Genomic DNA, 26,343 nt, shown 5'->3' with positions numbered 1-26,343 from the left:
GGGAGCTCCTCCTCAATCATCATTGAACATAGGTTTCCGATCATCGTCAAACAACTGATATAATCATCGCACAAAGGTAACTTTCAGATCCCCAAAATTTCCTTTTATTCTTATAATTCTAATTTGTCATATTGAAAAATCCTAGAGAAAAAGTAGAAAAAACTCGATTTTATTATTTTTTTATAATTCATTGTAGTGCAATTACCGATAGTTTGATCAAGAAAAAATTATTAAGTATTGTAATGAATCGGGTCCAAATGGAAAAGAATTGATATTGAGGATTCATATAGAAAAATCAAACTATTTAATGGGCTTTTGTGGTGAAATTGAAGTGTGGTGCTCGTTTAAATTGGGAATTTATGCAGATTTTAAATTTGATCTGATTATTTGGTTCAAATTCGGAATTTTTTAAAAGCCAGGGCTTTGGTTTTTATGCATGATTGTTAATTCTTGGTGTACACAGGTTATTACTGTTGCGACTTAAGATTGTAGTTCAATCACTAATAACATGTTATGTTCTGAGACAAATTATTGAGTATTGGAGTATCCAAATGGAACAGAATTGATAGGGAGGATTCATATAGCTGAAAAAGAACCTACTGTGGGATTGAGGTGTAATTATTATTGTTGTTTTGGTTGATCGCATATTAATCTGCAGCTTTAATTACCCTAAGGATTTTGTGGGTTTGCATATATCATTATCTCGTTGAAGTGCTTTAAAAAGGTTGTATTTTTTTGTCTTTTGGGTGGCTTTCACTACCTGTCTTGTTTTTTCGTGTTACCCTACATTAGAAATCAACTACTTTGGGTAGGTATATTTCGTGGAGTTGAACATGTTGTTCTCGGGTTAAATTTGGAGTCGGTCTGAATTTGAAACCTGATATATTATTTGGTTCAAATTCGGCATTTTTAAAAGCTAGGACTTTGGGTTTTTGCTCTTAACTATTAATTTTTGGTGTAAGCATTATTTTGATTTTTAGATCCGAATTTGAAACTTTAAAGAGCTAGCCAGCTAGGGTTTAGAATTTTGATACTTATGCAATGATTTTTAGCGTAGACGGCTTTGTACTGTCTAGTCCAAATTTGAAACTTTGAAAGCTAGTGGTTCGAGTTTGGTTATTCAAATTAATGATTTTAGTGTATAGATTATTTAAGGTTCTGATTTTAGCTCTACAATTGGAACTTTGAAAAGATGTTTGGGTTTGTAAGTGTGATGCTTACATGTTGATTTTTGTTTAAAACTTTGTCACTTCTAATGTTAGCACCTAGCTCTTTATTTGAATATTTGGAAACCATGAATTTTGATTCTTAAACACATTTGTTTTGGGTGTATACAGCTTGTTAGTGAGAAACAGTTAGCACGCCGGCCACATCAGGTAGGGTTCGCATGCCTTGTTATCATCCTTAACACTAACGAAATTCCTACACTGGAAAGTGAGGTGGCCTACCCGCCCACACCACTTGCACGCCCCATGAGTTTTATCAGCATTGGATCCCGTGATCCGGGGAAGTGCAAGCAAACCCTGAAAGCTCGCATATGCATTTTCAGGGTCTACAACTAACGCCTTCTGGGTAGATTTCTTGTCGTCCAGTAGCATGCGAACCCTACATGTTGTGGTCGGCATGCTGACTGTTTCTCACCAACAAGTTGTATACACCCAAAAGAAATGTGTTTAAGAATCAAAATTCAAAAGGCCTAGTTTCCAAATATTCAAATAAGGAGTTAGGTGCTAACATTAGAAGTGACAAAGTTGTATACAAAAATCTAACATGTAAGCATCAGACTTCCAAACTAAAGCATCTTTTCAAAGTTCCAATTATGGAGCTAAAATCATAACCTTAAATAATATGTACACTAAAATCATTAATTTGAATAACCAAACTCGAACCACTAGCTTTCAAAGTTTCAAATTTGGACTAGACAGTACAAAGTTGTGTACGCTAAAAATCACTGCATAAGCATCAAAATTCTAAACCATAGCTGGCTAGCTCTTTGAAGTTTCAAATTCGGATCTAAAATCAGAATAATGCTTACACCAAAAATTAATAGTTAAGAGCGAAAAGCCAAAGCCATAGCTTTTAAAAATGTCGAATTTGAACAAAATATTATATCATGTTTCAAATTCAAACCGACTCCAAATTTAACTCAACAACAACATGTTCAACTCCACAAAATATAACTACCCAAAGTAGTTGATTTCTAATGTAGGGTTGTGAGCACGTAATTTTTGCCTCACCAAAATATTCCTACAAAATTCACAAAAATAGATTTTTTTAATTGTTTTAATTTCTATAGGATTCGTAGGAATTTCTTGTTAATTATTGTTTGTATTTAGTTGTATTTCATGCATATTTAATATTTTTGAAATCATAGAAAAATCATAAAACTTGTCAAATTTTAATTTCATGCCATTTTAGGTTTAATTTGCATTTTTAGGAATTAATTACCCTTTAATTGTAAGATAATACATGAAAATAAAACAAAATATTTTAGTGATTTTACATGCATTTGTTAAGTTTGAACAAATTAGTTAGTTCTTAGAAAATAGATAAATAGGATTAGTTTTGCAAGTAGATATAAGAAAGGATTTAATTTAGATTTTTAAATCAAGGAAAAACAAAGAAAATTAATTAAGGTGTATTTTGTCTTACTTAGAATTTGGTCCAAAGAACAATATCAGCGGTCCAATTGCCTCACAAAATCTCGCCCGACCCAAAATCCCCTCAAAATCGCCCCAGTCCGTCCAAATACCTGACCCGCCTAGCCCAATATCCATCTCCCCACTCATTAAAACAACCCTACTCCTCTATTATCTAACCCTAACAAAAAAGACCAAACCCTCCCCCCTTCTTCAATAGACGGATCCCTTCCCAAAAAGAAAACCTAGCAACTCCTTCCTCTTTCCAAACGGACGCGCCCCCCTTTCTGAAAACCCTAGTCGCCGCCCCCAATTCACTCCCTTCCTGGAAGCTCTCATATCTTTCATTCTTTGAAGGAACACGAACAGACTGCCTCCCTGAAATTAAAAAAATAGATGCCGCCTCTCTCTTTCTTTTCTCCCAATCACACACGTGATTCTCACCCAAAAATTACTTTACTCTACTCATCTTCTCGAAACAAAAAGAGGGATTTCAAGGCTATTTTCTACTTCTGTTTCGTTGCTTCATAATTTATGGGAATCCGAGTGCTATTGGAGCAATAAAACCGTTTTCCGTTGTTGTTCGTCGTTGCTAAGCTCCGACCTTAGTTGAGAGGTACACACACGAAACTTCCCTGCACTATTTGTTTGTTTTACAATGATAATGACAATGAAGTTATTTGAAGTAATTAACTTCATTTCTTCATGAAATTATCTCTGTGTGTGTCTCGATGATGTTCTGTCATGACCCAAAATCCCACCACAGGTGTCGTGATGGCACCTAGTCTCTAAGTCTAGGTAAGCAGATTTCTATTATATTTTGAAGCCATTATTTTTTATTTAAAATCAAACCGCGGAAATAATTACAATACACAACCTCCCAAGACTGGTAGTACTGAGTCACGAACTCTAACTGAATACATGGAATGATCACGAGGACCGAATATACAATATTGTTTGATTACAAATTAACAGTACAATGAAATGAAAAGGCTCCAAGGAACTACAATGGCCAAGCAGCTCTACCTTGAATCCTTATGATCGCGCTTTAACTCTGCTCAAGTCCGATATCTTCAATACTCGGCCCTGCACAAAAATGTGCAGAAGTGCAGTATGAGTACACCACGGTCGGTACCCAATAAGTATCAAGACTAACCGCAATGGAGTAGAGACGAGGTACAGTCAAGACACTCACTAGTCTAATAACCTGTGCAATATAATATACAAAATAATAAGAAATAAATAAATAATAATAATAATAATAATAATAATAATAATAATAATAATAATAATAATAATAATAAGAGCAGGATAAAATAACCAGTTATATGTACAACAGACAACAAGTACTATTAATATCACTCAACAATTAATAAACACAATTACACCCAATTAAATCAAGTCCTTCAAATAAATGTCTTTCACATATAATTCTTCCAGAAAACTCTCTTTTAAATATAATTTTCTCAAATAATTATTTTTCAAATATAATTCTTTCAATAAATCTTTTCAAATATAATTTCCTCAAATAAATATCTTTCAAATACAATTCTTTCATATAATACTTTCTAAGTAAAAATCCTTCCAAATAAATACTTTGAATATAATTCTTTCAATTAAAAAGTCACCATGTGACACCTCATTTCATAATCATAAAAATACGGGTCTCAGCCCATTTTCATATTTTCACGGCACTTCGTGCCCATAATTAAATCATCATATTTCTCCGGAACCTCGTACCCTCATTTCATATCACAACTGTACGGATAATTCACGTGTCAGATATCCTCATTGTTTACTCACGGCACCTCATGCCCAAATTTTATTTTATAATCCATCTGGCAAGAGCCACAGACTCTCAATTTCAACATAAAACAGATTGTTATCAATTTACTATCAACAAGACCAATTGCATAAGGCATAAAAATAAACACAAGAAAAATCATAACATCACATAAAGATCATCAACACCACAACCCCACATCATTACATATCGTCCATGACAATAGCCACACTTATCACTTCTATAGCCACCCTTATCGCTCCGCCTAAATAATATCAATAGCCACCCTTATCGCTCTTATTGCCACCCTTATCGCTCGTATAGCCACCCTTATCGCTCCGCCCAGACAATATTCCAACAAACACAACAACAGTGGAATGCCACCCTTATATCCACATAATATCAACGGTGAAATATCACCCTTATCTCCCCAAAACAATAACTCACACAACACAATAATTTACACGGAAAATTAACACGGTAACATAATAAAATCAATTCATATCACAATTTGCCCAATGACCACAACCAAATTCCAAAGATATAACAAAATCAATTAATTTCACAACAAATAGCCCAAGGCTTCACACAATGTATATAACACCCAAAAACAATCAATAGAGATAGAAATTACTCAGCATAAAACAAAACCTTCATTAATGCAAATTTAGATAATTATATTAACACTTATTCTTAAGCTCGATTTAATTAATTATTTGCATAAGAAAATTCATATTGGAATTAATTTTCAAGAAATATTAAACCAACAATACTCACTAAATTTCATAAATATTTCAAGTAACAATCACATCAAATTATCATATAAAAATAAATTCAACAATAAGGATTTAGGCATGGCAAACCGATGATTTAATAATTTTCCATAATTTCCCAATTTACTACACAATAATGCCTAAGACTTTAATTCAATGAATTTTGCATGTATAAGCCCGAGTATGTACTCGTCACCTCGCGTACACGGCTTTTTACATTTCACAAATGGCACATAAGACTCAATACCTAAGGGGTAATTCCCCTACTCGAGGTTAAGCAAGACACTTACCTTTTTGAAGTTAGGTCGATATTCCAAAATAGCCTTCTTACTTGAATTGGCCTCCGGACAGCTCAAATCTATCCAAATTAATTGTATAACTTCATTAAAATTCATCGGAAACAATTCCGGATAATAATACGTCGACTTAAAATTTTATTCTAAAAAGTCAACGCGGGACTTGCCTCTCGGAACCCAACATAATTTTCATAAAATCCGAACACCAATTCCGATACGAGTCCAACCATACCAATTTTATTGATTTCCAATAACAACTCAACTTCCAAATCTTAAATTTTCATTTTTGGAAGATTTCCTCCATTTAAATTCAAACTAAACGATAAATATAATCATAGATTCATGAAATATAATCACTTTAGGATATAGAACACTTACCCAAGTCAAAGTCTTGAAGAACTCCTCCAAAATCACCCAAAACCTGAGCTCCAAAATCTCAATCGAAAAATGGCGAAATGACCATTTTTGGTCCTTAACATTAGGCCCAGTTTCGCACCTGCGGACGAATTTTCGCACCTGCATGCTCACTTTTGCGAGCGAAATCTTGCTTCTGCGAAGGCCACTGCCCTGTTGACCATCGCATTTGCAGAAGCTTTTCCGCTTCTGCGGAATCGCTTCTGCGATGCCTCACGCGCACCTGCGATGCCCCTCCGCTTATGCGCCTTCTCTGCCCGCTTATGCACTTCCGCATGTGCGGGATTTTCTTCGCACATGCGACCACTGCCATGCCCTTCCATCTTCTCTTCTGCGACTTAAATCTCGCATTTGCGATGTCGCATCTGCGATCAATTTCATCGCAGATGCGATGAAACCAGTGGCAGATTTCCAACAGACCTTGAAGCCCATTATTTGGTCCGTTTAACCATCCGAAACTCGCCCGAGACATCCGGGACCTCAACCAATTATACCAGCATATCCCAAAATACAATACGAACTTAGTAGAGGCTTCAAACCACGTCAAACAATGCCGAAATTACGAAACGTATCAAATCAATCCAGAATGACTTCAAATTTTGCACACAAGTCATAATTGACGTAAGGGAGATATTACTATTTCCGGAATCAAAATCCGACCTCGTTATCAAAATTTCATCCATCGGTAGGATATTTTTCCAAAATCTTCTATTTCTAACTTTTGCCAAAATGTGTCGAATTGTCCTACGGACTTCCAAATCCAAATCTGAACATACGCCTAAGTCCGAAATCATCATACGAAGCTATTTCCATCATCGAAATTCTATTCCGGAGTCGTTTGCTCAAAAGTCAACTCCCCGGTCAACTCTTTCCATTTAAGCTTCAAAATGTGAATGTTTCTTTAAATTAAATTCTGAATCTTCCGAAAACCAAACTCGACCACACACGCGGGTCATAATACATATTGTAAAGCTTCTCGAGACCTTAAGTCACTGGACAGGGCGTAATTTCTTAAAACGACAAGTCAAGTCGTTACATTCTCCTACTGGTTTAAGCTCAATTATGTTGGTTTCCTGCTTGTTTTGCCGCTTTTTGTATTCTAAAATTGTGTTTGTTTGATTTAATTTGACTTGGATACCATCTAGTAAAAGAGTTAGCAACGAAAAGTTATTAATTGATCTGTGTACCTATGCTCTGTTTGTTATAATTAATCATTCATTTATTTGTTGTGGGAAGAAAGTCATGTTAACTTTAGGTGGAAATTAATACTTTAATTACAAATGGACCATTGTTCTTAAGCAGAAGTGGGCTATGTGATTGGAATCCATTTTGGACAGTTTTCTCTTTTACAAATAATGGGCCATGGGGGTTTGGTTTGGTCAGATTAGTAAGAATTAGAATTGGGCTCAAATAAGTTCGAATTGGCTATAATAGACTAGTGAATAAGCTAGTTAACCTTTCCTTAGCTAATTAGTTTTATTTCCTCCACCAAATAAATTCCATAACTTTGGACCTTCACAGTAATCCAAACTTAGAAAAATAATTAATGAACATCGTAGCTTGCTTTAGACGCGGTTGATAAATCATCGTGGTTATGGGTACGGTTCTCGTGGCATTGTCACGATACGTAAGTCTTAACTCAAGTGTGTGTGGCATGTGACTTGATCACAACTTAGAATAATAATTAAAATTTTCATGTTGTAAATCGCAGGTACATTTCACATGACACGATTCGCAATATGTACAAAAAGAAATGAGTACGCGACATCGCGACTTGTTCAAATAAATTCCATAAATCGTAAAAGTAATTAACACTCGATTAAAAGCGGTTAGAAAGTTAAAAATGCACAATAGATTTTAATTATGTATTAAATCAAATAATTAGGTCAATTATTAATAGTTGAATGACCATGCTAAAACCACGGAACTCGGGAGTACCTCACACCTTCTCCCGGGTTAATAGAATTTCTTACCTAGTTTTCTATGTTCGTAGACCACAATAAAGTTAAATTTCCTCGATTTGGAATTTTAATAAATCGGTGACTAGGGACACCATAATAATTATCCCAAGTGGCGACTCTAATTAAATACATAATCTTATTTCGAATAATGTCACTTTAATTAAAAAAACTCCCTATCCCTTCGGAAAAAAGAGGTGTGACAGTTGTAGTGACTCTGTTGGGGATCGAACCCAAAAATCTCTGGTTCAGGGTTCAGAATTCGAGCTTAAAATAACTTTTGTACTTGGCTACTTGTGATTGTCTGATATTACTTGTTTGAGCCTAATGTGCTAATTGCCGTTTATTGTCGTGAACTGTATATAAACTATTACGAAACCTTTCTTCTCTCTAAGTCTTCTAAATCTTCTGGGAAGCGTGCTTCGCGTGGCTTCTTTTCTGTTAGAGTCATATCCTAATTTTAGAACGAGGAACGGACAAGTTGCAAAGCTGGTGAAGCTTATGCATTCCCGGTACGCTATCTCCATCAGCTCGAGTTGTCCGCTCGGGTAAGCCAGGTCTAGAAATACACCCATGATTTAAACTTAGAATAACATAGCCTCATGTCGGATCCCTAGTAGGAACGTTTATTTGTATCACGTGCATTTGACTTTGGGGATTCAACATAGGGGTTGGGACCGTCTAGGACAAGTGTACCCAAATTAAAAGACCATCCTGATGCATCCTACGTGCGCATCAGTTTGTTTCATCTTGCATGTTGACTGCCTTCTAGAATAGGGAAAGAAAATAAAAAAAATCAAAAAAAACAAACCAAGAGTAAGAGGTAGGTATTTGAAAATTTTCTAAACTCTGCCGAAATTATGAAAAACAAAAGAGAGAAAAAAAATAAGCCAATGTTTTCAAAAGTTATGCTTCCCTTGTTCAGTCAAAACTGACCGAACTACGCGGGTCTGATTCGCACCAGATGTGAGATACGCAGGCAAACCTCATCGGTTCCGGTCCCAATTTTTTTTAAAAAAACAAAAAAGATTTTTTCTTTAATTCCTTAATTAGAAGTCTTTCCTTAGAAATTTCCAAATAAAAAAAAAGAAAAAGATTAAACCCAAAACTATTTTCTTTGTAGAAGTCTTTCATTCAAAAAAAGAAAATAAATCAAATCAAAATTCAAAAGATATTTTTACCATTTTTAGAAGTCTTTTTCCCAAAAATTCAAAACAAAAATCAAAAATCCAAAAAAAATATATTTTCCTTTTTCTTTAGAAGTCTTTCTTTCGATAATTTTAAAAAGAAATCAAAACCAAAATCCAAAAATAATTCCTTTCCCCTTTAAAAGCCTTTCTTTCGAAAATTCCAAAAAAAAAAAAGAAATACAAAATATATATATATTCTCTTTCTAAACGCTTTCATGGTCTGAGTGTTATAAAAAAATAAAAAAAGAGTTTATTTATTCTATTCCTGATTTTCCTGAACTACATAATGATATGAGTCATGCAGTGTCATGATACGTAGGCAACCGCAATCGGATTCGATCATAGCCACAAATAAACTGAGTGAAAAGAAAAACAAGTTGAGTCAAAAAAAAAAAAAACAAGTTGAGTGACAAAAAAAGAGTGACAAAAATAACATAGAAAAACATAGAGCGAAAAACAAAAAAAACAAAAAAGCAACAGAGAAATAATTCAAAAAAAAAGGAAAAAGAAAAAAAGAGAGCCAGAAATGGAAATGATAGAGGTATAGAATGGAAAGGGACATTTAAAGGCCGAGATGAAACATGCAATCGTTCAAACACATGGTAGAAGCATTTCGCTGTTTAGGTACATTGCATCCTAACGTATGATTTCCTATCTGTTAATCGACTCAAAACTAACAAGGTTGTTGGGTGTGCAAATGATCTGTCACGACCCAAAATCTCACCACAGGCGTCGTGATGACACTTAGTCTCTAAGACTAGGTAAGCCAATTACAATTACATTTCAAGCCTTTTTTTCCAATACAAGTGTCAACACTAATAGCGGAAATATTCAACAAACAACCTCCCAAGACTGGTAATACTGAGTCACGAACTCTACCTGAATACATGAAATGATCTCAAGAATCGAATACTCAATATTGTTTGAATAATAATTAACAGTACAAAAAAATGGAAAGACTCCAAGGAACTGCGACAACCAAGTAGCTCTACCTTGAATCCTTGCGATCCCACTCTAACTCTGTTTGAGGCTGATATCTTCAATACCTGGCACTGCACAAAAATATGCAGAAGTGTAGTATGAGTACACCACGGTCGATACCGAGTAAGTATCAAGACTAACCTCAGTGGAATAGTGACGAGGTACAGTCAAGACACTCACTAGTCTAATAACCTATGCAATATAGTATACAAAATAATAGGAAACAGATATAAAATAAAGGCAACACAAATCAACTAGTGATATGCACAGTAGGGCAACAAGAACACCATTAATATTGCTCAACAAATAATAAATACAAGTACACACAATTAAATCAAGTCCTTCAAATATAAATCTTTCGTTTGTATGCTTCTTAAATAATACTCTTAAGGATATAATACTTTTCAATAAATATATTCCGAATATACTCCTTTCAAATAAATATCTTTCAAATAAATATTTTTCAAATATAATTCCTTCAAATGAATATCTTTCGAATAAAAGTCACCCCGTGACACCTCATTTCAAAATCATAAAGTACAGGTCTCAGCCCAATTTCATATTTCCACGGCACCTCGTGCCAATTTCTCTATCACAACCGCACGGACAAACTCACGTGCCAAATATCATTATCATTTAAATACGGCACCTCGTGCCCACATTTCATATCACAATTGCACGGACAATTCACATGCCAATATCATCATTATTTACTCACGACACTTCGTGCCCACATTTCTCTTCATTATCCGGTTGGCAGTAGCCACAGACCCCCAATCTCAACATAAATAAGATTGTTACCAATTTACCAACAACAAGACAAATTGCACAAGGTATAAAAATAAACACAAGAAAAATCACAGCATCACATAAAAATTACCAACACAACAACTCCACCTCATCACATATCATCCCTGATAATAGCCACTATTTATCTCTCCTATAGCCACCCTTATCACTCATATAAATAGCCCCCTTTGTCCATCCGCCCTGACAATATCAATAGCCACCTTTATCGCTCATATAGCCACCATTATCTCTCTTATAGTCACCCTTATCGCTCCGCCCAGACAATATCCCAACACACATAACAACAGTGGAATGTCATCCTTATACCCACATAATATCAACAGTGAAATGCACGCTTATATTCTCAAAATAATAAATCAATTAACACAATAATTTACACGGAATATTATCACGCCAACGTAACAAAATCAATTCATATCACAATTTGCCCAATGGCCACAACCAATTTCAATGATATAACAAAATCAATTAATTTCACAACAAATAGCCCAAGGCTCCACACAATATATATATAAAACCTCAAAAACAATCAACAAAGATAGAAAATAATCAGCACAGGGCAACGCCTTCATTAATCCAAACTTTGATAATTATATTAACACTTCTTCTTAAGCTTGCTTAATTAATTATTTGCAGAGAAAAATTCATAATGAAATTAAATTCCAAGAAATATCAAACCATCAAACTCACGGAATTCACATAAATATACAAGTAATAATTACATCAAATTGTCATATAAAAATAAATTCAATAAATGTGATTGGATGCATGGCAAATAGATGATTAAATAAATGCCAACAATTATTCAATTTACTACACAATATGCCCAAGACTTTAACTCAATAAATTGTGCACATATATGCCCGAGTACGTACTCGTCACATCGCGTACATGGCTTTTCACATTTCACAAATGGCACATAAGACTCGATGCCTAAGGGGTAATTCCCCCACTCAAAGTTAGGCAAGATACTTATCTTTTTGAAATTATGCTGATATTCCAAAATTGCCTTCTTGCTTGAATTGACCTCCGAGCAGCTCAAATCTATCCAAATTAATTGTACAACTTCATTAAATTTCATCGGAAATAATTCTGGATAATAAAACATCGACTTCAAAATTTATCCTAAAAAGTCAACAAAAGTCAATGTGGGGCTCGCTTCTCGGAATCCAACATAATTTTTACGAAATCCGAACATCCATTCCGATACGAATTCAACCATACCAATTTTATCCAATTTCGATAACAACTCGACCACTAAATCTTAAATTTTTCGTTTTTGGAAGATTTTGCAAAAATCTTGATTTCTTTTATAAAATTCCCAACTAGACGATGAATATAATCATAGATTTATTAAATATAAATACTTTAGGATATAAAACACTTACCCAAGTCAAAATCATGAAGAACCGCTCCAAAACCGAGTTCCAAAGCCCCCAATCGAAAATGGCATAGTGACCAATTTTGGTCCTTAATGTTTCTGCCCAGAACCGCTTCTGCGGAAAGAATTTCGCTTTTGCGCAATCGCAGAAGCGATGGCCAAAGGTGCATCTGCGGACCTTGCCGCTTCTGCGTTCCACTGATCGTACTTGTGATGTCGCAGATGCGCAAACTTGCCCGCTTTTGCGATGAGCTGGCCTTCCCAATCTCGCTTCTGCGATGGTCGCATCTGCGCCCATAATTCTGCAGGTGCGATTCCATCAGGTGCTGCCCAGAAATAGCAGAATTTCCAGCAGCTCTTCAAGTCCAAAATTCAACTCCGTAAGCCTTATGAAATCCACCCGAGGTCCTCGGGATCTCAACTAAATATACCAACACGTCCCAAAATATAATACGAACTTAGTCGAGGCTTTAAACCACGTCAAACAACGTCAAAATAACGAATCATGCATCGAATCGAATTATGAGTTTTCAAATCTTCCAACTTCTATATTTTGCACTGAAACGTATCAAATCAATCCGGAATGACTTCAAATTTTGTACACAAGTCATAAATGACGTAATGGAGCTATTCCAATTTCTGAAATTGAAATCTGACCTCGTTATAAAAAATTCCACCTTCAGTCGAACTTTCCAAAATCTTCTATTTTCCAACTTTTGCCAAAATGCATCAAATTGACCTACGGACTTCCAAATCCAAATTCGGACATATGCCTAAGTCCAAAATCACCATACGAAGCTATTGACATCATCAAAATTTTATTCCAAGGTCGTTTGCTCAAAAGTCAACTCTCCGGTCAAATCTTTCCATTTAAGCTTCTAACTAAGAATTGTTCTTTTAATTTAATTCTGAATCTTCCGAAAATCAAACTTGACCACACCTGCAGGTCATAATATATATTACAAAGTTGCTCGAGATCTTAAGTTATTGAACGAGATATAAATTCTTAAAACGACAAGTCAGGTCGTTACATGAGCGATGTTCTGTTCAAGTGGTTGGTTTTTGTTGGTAATATGGCTTCCCATCCTTACTTCACAAGATCCAAAGGCAGGGTTCCTATGGCTTCCGAAAGTCATCTACCAATTATCGATCCTAAGGATATCCCAGCACCGATTATTCCACAAACAGAATCACCAGTTGCTGAAGAGAATAGGATAATGTGTCTCCGCATGTTGGAAATGTGGGACGCATTGTCTAATGGTAGGGAACCGCCAAGTGCAATCCCTGGGTTCCCTAAGTTGATCCCCAAGTCAAGTGAGGCTACCAACGTCCCTGTGCCTAACCTGTTCATCCTGTGCAGATACCCTCCCATGTCGTCTAATGGTCCAGGCATGCCTTCTGAACTACCTTGACTTGAAAATGAACGAAAATAAAAAACAAAGTTCCTTGAACTACGTTGACTTGATTCCGAAAGGATACGTAGGCAGCCTCTCTTTGGGTTTCAATCACACCAAAACAAAAATCCAAACTCCCCCAGAAGTGAAACTAGGGCAGATGTTATGATGGTTCAGCGATGTTTTCGCCTGAAAGATTTCAAAGTTGTAATTCAATCCAAATTCTTTTTACCCTAAATTTTGTTCAAGTCCTTCCGATCAATCGGCAAAGAGGTTCAAAATGGTAGGATATAGTTACTTGGATCTGATGCATTCAAATGAGAGAAATAAAATGAGAGAGTCTTATTGTTGAAAACCCTCACGGGCACCATAAAGCGATGGTAAGCGGAGAAATTAAAATGAGAGAGTCTTGTTAGTAAAAACTCGCAAAGAGCACTATAAGGCGATAGTGAGAAGATAAATGAGAGAGGTCAGTTGGTGAAAACCCGCAAAAGGCGCCACTGATCGAAAAAGAGGATTCTCACAGAGTATGGCATCGACACAGTCCTGGGCAAGGTTTCTCGGTTTCGAGGCAAAAGTTGTGATGAATTTATGAAAGTCGGACAGTTTACACAGATCATGCATCCAGTCCAAAAGGCATATCATGTTCATTGAAGTTTGCATGTACTCCAGATAAGTCCTTCTTTCCTTTCCCCGAAAGGGATACTTCTTGTCTAAATTCAGCATCTATTCCATTGTTTGTTTTTCCTTTAATCCTTTTCGGTCTAACTATATTCCAAAACTAAGGCAAAGGAGAGATGGTAAGACTGATTTACAGGGCTCTCATTTGATACAAGCTAATACGCAAGAAGGCACCCGCCTCCGCAGGGGCATCAAGTTGACCCCGACTGGCCATGGTGGTTGATGCTGCAAGATCAAAACTATTGGAAGGAGAAAATCAAACTGAAATACCTATAAGGGCAAATGAAGTTGAAAAGGTTGAGTCCCACGTGGCTAACCGTCTCGGCAAGGTTTGAAAAGCCAAGGTACCCCAAATGCTATGAAATTAAAAATTGGAAAAAGAAGTTAGAAATGAAAGGCCTACGAAGGCAAAATAAAGTTGGAAAAGGTTAAGTCCCACGTGACTAGCCATCACGGCAAAAGTTTGAAGAGCTAAAAGTTCCCCAATGCTCCGAAGTTAAAATTGAAAGAAAAAAACAAGTCAAAAGTGAAAGGCCTACAAAGGCAAAATAAAGTCGAAAAAAGGTTGAGTCCCATACGACCAACCGTCATGGCAAAGTCTGGAAAAGCCAAAGGTTCTTCGGGATTAGAAATGCAATCGGTATTCAGGAAACAACCAGTTGCAGTTAAAAGTATCATCAAAGGAGCCATGCCGAGATCAAGTGACTGAAACAATCAAGGCCACAAAACCAACCACCGTTTCAAATTGATGAATTGTTCTTAGTTTGAAAAAACAGGAAACAGGTGCAATCCAAAGCAACCTTGTAAGAAGCAGGTGCAACCAAAAGAAATCGCGCAGAGACTAAAATAGCTCTACAGCAACAATAACTCCAAAAAAGGGAATTATTCTCCGAATTCTTTCTAGCATTTTACTCAGTCTCTTAATAAAAGAAGAAAGTAAAGAAAAAATTCAAAATCATGGTAGTATAAGGTCTCCTGCATTTTCCAACATAGGGTCTCCACTCCCTAATCGAGTTGATCTTAAATGAAGGATACATAATCCCAAAGAATCATGTTTTCCTAGGGTACACCAATCCTGGCCTTTTATTGCTTTCAATAATGAAGTAGTATAGAATTTTGTTACAAATAACTCACGAAGTTTTTCTAGTGAAAACGGTGGCAGAAATACTTTGTTCGTTTATTTTGGTGTCTGAGCAGGTTATACCTTGAGGCACAGGGTTCGAGATGACAAAAAAAAGTCTCAATCCAAAATAAAGAAAAGAAAAGGAAAAGAAGTGAATCTGAAATACAAAAGCGGATGAAAGGATGTGGATTGCTCAAGACATGACTGAAGTCACAAGCTTTACATGTCCCATCTTGATCCGAAAAAGCCGAAGAGGAATGAACTAGCACCTGCAACTAGCAAGCGTCAAGGTTCAGATCAGAGTCTGTGTGAAGAACCAGCCAGGACTCAAGATCAAGCTTCAAAAAACGTATAGATAGAAATCTTGTAACTCGTAGCTAATAGGCTTGTTTAGTTTCCTTCCATTTTGATTTTGGTGTAATAAGGAGTTCAACAAGCAGCAACAACAATGAAATTACACCTTTCCGGTAGTCCCAGTTACCGAAATACACTGACATGATTCCTTTATAGCCAAGGATATGTAGGCAACCTATGAAGCAAGGTTCGTTCAAACTTTTTTCAAAACGATTCCCATGGAGTGTCTAACGGGCAAATATTGCTCGTAATTGCTCACTTTATCTTTGCCCGAAAACTCTTCATGTTTCCGAGCAAAGATGGGCAAGAGTAACACGAAAAAACAAGACGGGTAGTGAAAGCCACCCAAAAGACAAAAAAAATACAACTTTTTAAAAGCCCTTCAACAAGATAATGATGTATGCAAACCCGAAAAATCCTTAGGGTAATTAAAGCTGCAGATTAATATGCGATGTGAGCACCTAATTTTTACTCTAATGCAAATCACTCCTAAAAGGAATTTTTCTTCATTTTTATCCAATTTGATTTGCATTGTTCATGCATATTTAGAGTTGTTTTAAAACCATAAAAAATGTTAAATTCTTTATATCGTAGCATTTTAGATCTTAATTGCATTTAGGATTTAATTACGTCAATTAAATGCATTATCAAACGAAAAAAATCACAAAACTACAATAGTCATTTTTACATTTTAGCTTTTGGTTTTAAATTAATAATTTTCTTTCATTAGTTTATAATGTTACGGTAATTAATTAATTAATTGATAGATAAAGTAGTAAAGAGGTTAATTTTGAAATTTTAGTTTACCTATTATGTTAGTTTATTTGGTGGCTAACAGTGAAATTTAAAAAGAGAAGCATGGCTATTTGAGCTTCATTAGCTCGATTGGGCCAAGTTAATTACAACGGTCCAAACCTCCACAAGAATCTGCTCATGCCCAAGCCCATTCCCCTGCCCAGCCCGCCCAATCCAGCTCCCAAACGACGCCGTTCATCTCAAGAACGACGTCGTTTTTCTTTTCCCCATACAACTAAAAACCACCATCTTCCCCAATTCCCCAACAGAGAACCTGATCCCCTCCTCAAAAAACTCTAGCAGCCGCCCCCAGCTCTCACCTCAATCACTGCTTCAAAACTGAATCCGAAAGCTAAAAAACAGAATCTGGGCTTATAAGGGTCTATCGGGGTCAAAATCACTGCTTCTCAATGTTGAAGCTGTTGTATCTGCGTAGCTGAGTTCTCTCCGATTTTTTTGACCTTTATTTGGTCCAATTTCAGTTGTTTTCTGCTCATAGGTATGTTCATACGTCTCTGTTGCTTTGACTTGAAATCATGAATGAAGCTGGAGTTGTTTGTTGCTTTACGCTGCTAGATCTAGTGTGTTTAAAGGCTAAATTAGTTTGAATCCTTTCCTCTGATTAACTTCTGCATTTTATAGCCTCTTTTTTTTTTTATGAAATACTTAGGCGTGATTCACTAGAAATTCTCTAATCAACATGGTTAAACAGTTGAATTGCTTAACCTCATTTATTTCCTGTGATCCAACCACCAGACCTGCTTACTTTGCTTCTCTGTTGAACACATGGTTGTAAGTGTCTGTTTTGTAGTTATCTTAGTAATATTGAAAACGATGGCCGGGCTTTCGAGTTCGAATGGAAATCCAAAGTATGTTGAATTATGATTTCTTATTTTTATTGCAATGAATCTGTCACAATTTCGAAATTTGATTGATTCTGTGGTAATGTTTAAGAAGTCTTGTAACACATCTTCCGTAAAAATGTATACATCAATTGGTTGAGTCTGCGTTTAGTCGAATTTTGATTAAATTCGGTGGACTATAACTGAATTCATTTAGTATGGATTTTGGACTTAGGCTCTTCTTATAGTGGGGCCTATTAATAGTTTGAGATAAACCTGGTTGGGGGTGGGAATTCAAATGAGTCTTGGGTCAAAGCTATAATTTGTAGTACTCTCAGGCCCTCTCCAATAAAGAGGCTAAAAGGGTTATGGATCTTATTCTAGGCCCACGTGCGTCCACACCTCACCTGCTGGGGGTCTGGTGCCAGCAGCGGACCAAGTTTAAATCCCTCCCCTCCCTTGAGTGTTAATCCATTTTAGAATTAAATAGTTGAAAAGGAAGGAAACACTTTTAAACCAATCTAGAGCTTTATTCACGTAGCCACCTTGAATCTTCCATAATTCTGGACTTGCCACATGATCTCAAGCATCAGAAAATTAAGCAATTTTGAACATCGTAACTTGCTTTAGGCGCGATTGATAATAGAGCATCGTGACTATGGGTACGCCGGTATGGTTCCCGTGGCATAGTCATGATACATAATCCTCAATTCGAGTGCGCGTTTCACGCGACTCGATGTAAATCGCGAGTGCATTTCACGTGGCGCGGTTTGCAATGTGTACCAAAACAACGAGTGTGCGACATCGCGACTTGTTCAAATTAATTCCATAAATACTAAAAGCAGTTAAATAAATAATTAAAAGCGATTAGAAAGTTAAAAATGCACAATAGGTCTTAAACATGTAATAAATTAGATAATTAGGCTTATTATTAATAGTTGAGCGACCGTGCTAAAACCACGGAACTCGGGAGTGCCTCACACCTTCTCCCGGGTTAATAGAATTCCTTACCCGACCTTCTGTGTTCGCGGATCATAAATAGAGTCAATTTCTCGATTTGTGATTTTAAAATAAACCGGTGACTTGGGACACCATCATAATTATTCCAAGTGGCGACTCTAAATTAAATAAATAATCTCATTTCGAATTATGTCACTTTAATTGGAAAAACTCCCCTATCCCTCGGGAAAAAGGAGGTGTGACATGAAATCAACAAAAACAACAACAATAATAATTACACCTCAATCCCGCAGTAGGTTCCTTTCAGCTATATGAATCCTCCCTATCAATTCCGTTCCATTTGGACCCGTTTCACTCCAATACTCAATAATTTGTCTCAGAACATGCTATTAGTGATTGAACTACAATCTAAAGTCACAGCAGTAATAAGCTATGTACACCAGGAATTAACAATCATGCATAAAAACCAAAGCCCTGGATTTTAAAAATTTCCGAATTTGAACCAAAATAATCATATCAAATTTAAAATCTGCATAAATTCCCAATTTAAACGAGCACGACACTTCAATTTCACAACAATAAGCCCATTAAATAGTTTGGTTTTTCTATATGAATCATCAATATCAATTCTTTTCCATTTGGATCCGATTCATTACAATACTTAATAATTTTTTCAAAATTAAGAAATTTGAATATTTCACGATGTAACTATTTTTTTGTTTAATCATATGGTAGTTTAAATTCACTAATCCGAGTAATTTAAATTTGTCCTACGTAAAGACTATTAAAGAGAAATACTCTCTAGCGAAAATTTATTTATTCTTGAATCCGAACTCGAGAGCTCAAGTGCATTTCTAATTTCAAGTTTTCAACAACTCTTTTTCTCTATATAATTAAAAGAATAAATTATAAATTGACTTTTTCTGCCTACTCAAGCTTCCTCTACGTGAGAACATAAAAAATTAGTTTACTTAATTTCAATCAAATTTTCAGATATGTTATCTTAAAGAATTATACATATATTTTTCAAAAATTTATAAATTTTAGAATTACGTTAATTATAAGATATATTTAATATCCAAGAAAAGTTTTTTTGTCATGTAAAATTTTGATAGAAATTCTTAGACATAACATGAATCATCTAATGGTGCAGAAGAAAATTCAAATCCTAGTTTTCTTGCATAACAACTAATTTCGTAGAGTCAAGCCCATAATCAAGACATTCAATTCGAAAGATTTATTAGGAATAGGCTTCATAATGCTATTATATTTTTTAAATTCGATTTAAAATCGGGTTATTGGTAAATTCAAATTTCTGATAATGATAAATATAAAACTGCTTTTAACGTTCCAATGGGACAATTTGAATGGAATGTTATGCCTTTTGGTTTAAAAATGTCCCTTCTGAATTTCAAAATATTATGAATGATATTTTTATCCCATATACAGACTTTATAATTGTCTATATAGATGATATTTTGATATTTTCAAAAAATATAGAAATACATTTCAAGCATCTTGATTTGTTTAGAAAAATTATAATTCAGAATGGTTTAGTAATATCTAAACCCAAAATGCATCTCTTTCAAACTAATATAAGATTTCTTGGGCATAATATTGAAAAGGGTAGAATAATTCCCATTAATAGAAGTATAGAATTTGCTTTTAAATTCCCCGACATTATCACTGATAAAACTCAGCTTCAAAGATTTTTATACATGATATTGCTAAAGATACTGCTCTTCTCTATGATAGACTAAAGAAGAATCCTAAGCCATGGACTGATAATCATACAGAATCAGTCAAAAGAATTAAACAGAAGGTTCATAATCTTCCTTGTTTAACTCTAGCTAACCCAGGATGGGCAAAAGTAGTTGAAACTAATGCCTCGGATATTGGGTATGGTGGAATATTGAAACAGTACTCTCCAATAGATAAACGAGAGTATCTAGTTCAATTTTATTCGGGAAAATGGAATAATTCCCAAAAGAATTATGCTACTGTACCAAAAGAAATTCTTGCTATTGTAAAATGTGTTATAAAATTTCAAACTGATTTGTATAATCAAAAGTTTGTAATAAAGACTGATTGCCAAGCAGCAAAATTTATTTTCAATAAAGATTTTAAACATGATGTGTCAAAACAAATGTTTGCAAGGTGGCAAACATTATTAGCCCCTTTTGATTTTGAAATTATATACAAAAAAGGGACAGAAAATAATCTCCCTGATTTTCTCACTAGAGAATATTTAACTTAATATCTATGTTATTTCAGGATATGAGACCCACTTACAGACCTCCTCGAGGAAGAGGAAAAGGAAATGGTGGAAGAGGTAATATCCCCGCCCAAATGGGAAACATGCAACTAGTAGCTGTCAATATTGCAGAAACCTCAGGTGTTAATACAAAACATCCCATGTATAAAGAGTTTATGGATTTTATAAAATCCAAACAAAGAGAAGGTAATACCTCGACTTACTCTTTTGTAATAACATAAGAAAGCCATGAAAACTTGGAGGTTTGTAACCGAAAAGATGAAAAAGAACTAATAGTTCTTCTGGAATAATCCGACCTTAAATGGAAGGATAATCCATGGCAATTAATGTCAAGATATTTTGATACAATATCATACGCTACCCATGCATATAAATACAGAATGCATTATGAGATAATACTCTCATCTACAGGAATAGCTGAAATTCAGCATTTTTATCCTGCTACAACCAAGAGAATTTATAATTTCTCAAAAATTGTCATAAAGAAAGTATTAGCCTCAGATGAATGGGGACCAAATACTTTGAAGGAAAGAGAATATACTCATCCTGAACAAAAGGTAGCAGTAAAATTCAATTACTGGGATTATATTGAAAGTTTTAATAAAACTTTTTTCTATGAGAATCCTCAAAGGAAACACTCTTGGTTTATTAAATTATGTCCTAATATGTTTGGACAACAAATACCAAATTGGTTTTGTAAATGGTGGAAGTTATACGGACCATCATTAGAAATACTCAATCCTCTTTTTAAAAGTTTTTTTAAACAATGGGTTGATATATCTCCAAATATTGTTGCTATGCAAAAAGATAATATCTTTTATAATGGTATAGCAACCATGTATTTTTTTCATAGAATTCTCAATTCCATGGATAATGAAGTGGGATGTAGAGTTTGATTATACTACAGAAGGAATTTCTTGTTTAAATAGAATTTTTTATACAAAATTTTGGAGTAAATTACTCCTATCTGAAAAGGATGGAAAACTTTATGGCCAAGCATTAATAGATCAGATCGAGGCCAAAATTGAGGAGTATGTTAATACAAAGGAAACAGATATGGAAATGGAGGAATTAAGTCCATTCCAGAAAGTCACCAGACAACTTCAAATGAAGAAGGGAGCTATTTCAAAGAAAGAAATCTTGAAGAAATAAAGAAAGATTTGGCCAGAAACTTTGAAATCGAAGTAGGAGATGATATGTCTATGACTTCTCTGGGTAATACCTCAGAAGAAGACACATGCATGGCAGGAGAAGCCCAATCAAGGCAACAAGAACTAGTCAATCTAGAAGAGATTGAAGAATTTTTGAAGAAAATAAAAGGAGCAGGAGAATCTTCTGCAACAAAAGACAATAAAAGAAAAGGAAAAATCTGAAAGAGACTGAAGGCCCCACCAGTGAATTATTGGGGTAATAAAGACAAGAAAACTTTAATAAAAGTCATGGGACCCAAAACTTTAATAAAGTAGCGGGACCAGAGGAATCAACTTTTGAAAAGTTGATTGTTTTTATTACTTTTTCTTTGTCGGCCACATGTCCGGCCTATCTTTTTCTTTTTCTTTGTCGACCACTTTTGAAAAGCATGCTAACAAAGTAGACTAGTATGACTAAGTTTAACACTTAAGTATTTAGGCTAAATATATACCTATAGTTATATTAATTAAGGGAACAAAATAAGTACCTGAGACTTCCGGGTTGTGGCCAAGTGACCTTTTCTTTTTTATTGCTCAAATAAAATCTTTACAGAGAGTAGATTTACAGGGATTTTTAGAGAGAGGGAGAGGGTTCTATCTAGGCCTGACATGTGGCCGACAAAGAAAGAGAAAAAGATAGGCCTGACATGTGGCCGACAAAGAAAAAGTAATAAAAACAATCAACTTTTCAAAAGTTGATTCCTCTGGTCCCGCTACTTTATTAAAGTTTTGGGTCCCATGACTTTTATTAAAGTTTTCTTGTCTTTATTACCCCAATAATTCACTGGTGGGGCCTTCAGTCTCGTTCAGATTTTTCCTTTTCCTTTATTGTCTTTTGTTGCAGAAGATTCTCCTGCTCCTTTTATTTTCTTCAGAAATTCTTCAATCTCTTCTAGATTGACTGGTTCTTGTTGGCTTGATTGGGCTTCTCCTGCCATGCATGTTTCTTCTTCTGAGGTATTACCCAGAGAGGTTATAGACATATCATCTTCGATTTCAAAGTTTCTGGCCAAATATTTCTTTATTTCTTCAAAATAGGATGTTAAAATTTCTTTCTTTGAAATAGCTCCCTTCTTCATTTGAAGTTGTCTGGTGACTTTCTGGAATGGACTTAATTCCTTCATTTCCATAGCTGTTTCCTTTGTATTAACATACTCCTCAATTTTGGCCTCGATCTGATCTATTAATGCTTGGCCATAAAGTTTTTCATCCTTTTCAGATAGGAGTAATTTACTCCAGAATTTTGTATAAAAAATTCTATTTAAACAAGGAATTTCTTTTGTGGTATAACCAAACTCTACATCCCATTTCATTATCCATGGAATTGAGAATTCTATGAAAAAATACATGGCTGCTATACCATCGTAAAAGATATTATCTTTTTGCAGAGCAACAATTTTTGGAGATATATCAACCCATTGTTTAAAAAAACTTTTAAAAAGAGGATTGAGTATTTCTAATGATGGTCCGTATAACTTCCACCAATTTGGTATTTGTTGTCCAAACATAATTTAATAAACCAAGAGTGTTTCCTTTGAGGATTCTCATAGAAAAAAGTTTTATTAAAATTTTCAATATAATCCCAGTAATTCAATTTTACTGCTACCTTTTGTTCAGGATGTTACGTAGGACGAGTTTAAATTACTCGGATTAGTGAATTTAAACTACCATATGATTAAACAAAAAAATAGTTACATCGTGGAATATTCAAATTTCTTAATTTTGAAATTTGTCCATCCCCCCACCTTTCAATCATTTGTTGCTTTATGAAATGACAAAGGAGGAAAAAACAAAAGGAGAGCAGGGCGAGTCACCGACTAAGCATAAACGACGTCATATTCGGGTCGTAAAATCTATTTAATTCACGATAAGATCCGTTTATTCTCCTTCTTCGAAATTGGGAGCTCCTCCTCAATCATCATCGAACATAGGTTTCCGATCATTGTCGAACAACTGATATAATCACCGCACAAAGGTAACTTTCAGATCCCCAAATTTCCTTTTTATTCTTATAATTCTAATTTGTCATATTGAAAAACCCTAGAGAAAAAGCTCGATTTTATGATTTTATTCTTTTTTATAATTCATTGTAGTGCAATTACCGATAATTTGATCAAGACAAAATTATTAAGTATTGTAATGAATCGGGTCCAAATGGAAAAGAATTGATATTGAGGATTCATATAGAAAAACCAAACTATTTAATGGGCTTTTTGTTGTGAAATTGAAGTGTTGTGCTTGTTTAAATTGGGAATTTATGCAGATTTTAAATTTGATCTGATTATTTGGTTCAAATTCGGAATTTTTTAAAAGCCAGGGCTTTGGTTTTTATGCATGATTGTTAATTCTTGGTGTACACAGGTTATTACTGTTGCGACTTAAGATTGTAGTTCAATCACTAATAACATGTTATGTTCCGAGACAAATTATTGAGTATTGGAGTGTCCAAATGGAACAGAATTGATAGGGAGGATTCATATAGCTGAAAAAGAACCTACTGTGGGATTGAGGTGTAATTGTTATTGTTGTTGTTTTTGTTGATCGCATATTAATCTGCAGCTTTAATTGCAGCTTTAATTACCCTAAGGATTTTGTGGGTTTGCATATATCATTATCTCGTTGAAGTGCTTTAAAAAGGTTGTATTTTTTTGTCTTTTGGATGGCTTTCACTACCTGTCTTGTTTTTTCGTGTTACCCTACATTAGAAATCAACTACTTTGGGTAGTTATATTTCGTGGAGTTGAACATGTTGTTCTCGGGTTAAATTTGGAGTCGGTCTGAATTTGAAACCTGATATATTATTTGGTTCAAATTCGGCATTTTTAAAAGCTAGGGCTTTGGCTTTTTGCTCTTAACTATTAATTTTTGGTGTAAGCATTGTTCTGATTTTTAGATCCGAATTTGAAACTTCAAAGAGCTAGCCAGCAAGGGTTTAGAATTTTGATGCTTATGCAATGATATTAGCTTACAAATTAATGATTTTAACTAGTGGTTCGAGTTTGGTTATTCAAATTAATGATTTTAGTGTACAGATTATTTAAGGTTCTGATTTTAGCTCCAAAATTGGAACTTTGAAAAGATGCTTGGGTTTGGAAGTGTGATGCTTACATGTTGATTTTTGTATACAACTTTGTCACTTCTAATGTTAGCACCTAGCTCCTTATTTGGAAATCAGGCTTTTTGAATTTTGATTCTTAAACACATTGTTTTTTGGGTGTACACAGCTTGTTGGTGAGAAACAGTCAACATGCCGGCCACAGCAGGTAGGGTTCGCATGCCTGCGAACAATAGGGTTCACAGTAGTGCAGCCCTACAGACGCATGGCATCTGGCAGAGTGCTATTGGTTATGATCCATATGCTCCTAGCAAGGAGGACGACAAGAAATCTACCCAGAAGGCGTCAGCTGCAGACCCTGAAAATGCTTATGCGAGCTTTCAGGGTTTGCTTGCACTTGCCCGGATCACGGGATCCAATGCTGATGAAACTCGTGGGGCGTGCAAGAGGTGTGGGCGGGTAGGCCACCTCACTTTCCAGTGTAGGAATTTCGTGAGTGTTAAGGATGATAACAAGGATAAGGATCCGGAGGCGATTGAGGCTGCCGTATTGTCTGGATTGGAGAAGATCAAGGGGTCTAAGATGAAGGGAAAAGCAGAAAATGAGGAGAGCAGTGAAGAAGAGGAGAGTGAGAGTTCTGATTCGGATTATGATTCTGAAATGGAGAGGGCAATTGCTGAGAAGTATGGGAAGAAGGTGAGTAGGAAGTTGAAGTCATCTAGGAAGTACAAGAAGAAAGACTCGGATGATGATGATGAGTCAGACTCTGGAAAAAGGAAAAAGCGGGGCAGATCAAAGAGGAGGAGTGGGAAGAAGAAGGGACAGAGTGATTCGGAGGATGATGATGAAGATAAGGATCACAGGAAGAGGAGAAAGGAAAAGAGGAGGAAACGGGATGACTCATCAGACGAGGATGAAGATCATAGGAGGATGAGAAAAAGTAGGAAGGAGAAGAGGAGGAGGAGAAGTCATAGACATGCGGACAGTTCTGATGAATCAAGTGATGATTCTCCTCCACGGCACAAGCGTAGGAGCAGGAGGACAGCCTCAGCATCTGATTCTGATGCCAGCAACTCTGATGATTCACGAGTCGGCAGGGACAAAAAACGTTCTGAGAAGAGGATCAGGAAGCGTCATGATGATGAAGAGTAGTAATGGACTCGTGAAAGGAGATTTACCATCTACTATTTGAATTGCAGGTCCATTCCTTTCTGTGGAACTGCTTATCTAGGCACTTGGTGTGTATCTGTCTATGTGTACTTTTATCTTTTTATCTCAACAAATACTCGTGTGCTTGTAAGTCTCCCTTCATGGTCTCGAGTATTGTATAACTGACGTTGCAGTATTGTGCCAGTTATTACAGAATATCCTTGTTGAACCTTTTGATGGTTTTGCGGAGTTATTAATTAGGTGTTTGTTGAAGTGATATATCAGCAAAACTGCATGTGT

General features: G+C 35.4%; 1 protein-coding gene across 4 annotated transcripts; it reads left to right on the top strand.

The window, feature by feature from the left end:
- Positions 1-26,275, top strand: LOC104118590 (CAX-interacting protein 4). 4 transcript variants are annotated; one of them, XM_033652132.2, is made up of 4 exons: positions 16,830-17,071; positions 20,649-20,835; positions 23,620-23,814; positions 25,064-26,275. In XM_033652132.2, the coding sequence occupies exon 4, from the start codon at positions 25,087-25,089 to the stop codon at positions 26,044-26,046; it is 960 nt and encodes a 319-aa protein (XP_033508023.1). In that variant the 5' UTR covers positions 16,830-17,071; positions 20,649-20,835; positions 23,620-23,814; positions 25,064-25,086; the 3' UTR covers positions 26,047-26,275. The 4 variants fall into 4 exon arrangements, with proteins under 4 accessions (XP_070038882.1, XP_033508023.1, XP_009628157.1 ...); XM_070182781.1 differs by lacking the exons at positions 16,830-17,071; positions 20,649-20,835; positions 23,620-23,814 and adding an exon at positions 1-76; XM_009629862.4 differs by lacking the exons at positions 20,649-20,835; positions 23,620-23,814.
- The last annotated feature ends 68 nt before the right edge of the window (positions 26,276-26,343 follow it).

Source organism: Nicotiana tomentosiformis, chromosome 8 (assembly GCF_000390325.3).
Source record: "Nicotiana tomentosiformis chromosome 8, ASM39032v3, whole genome shotgun sequence".
Taxonomy (NCBI): Eukaryota; Viridiplantae; Streptophyta; class Magnoliopsida; order Solanales; family Solanaceae; genus Nicotiana; species Nicotiana tomentosiformis.
This window is presented reverse-complemented; position numbering and strand designations above follow the sequence as displayed.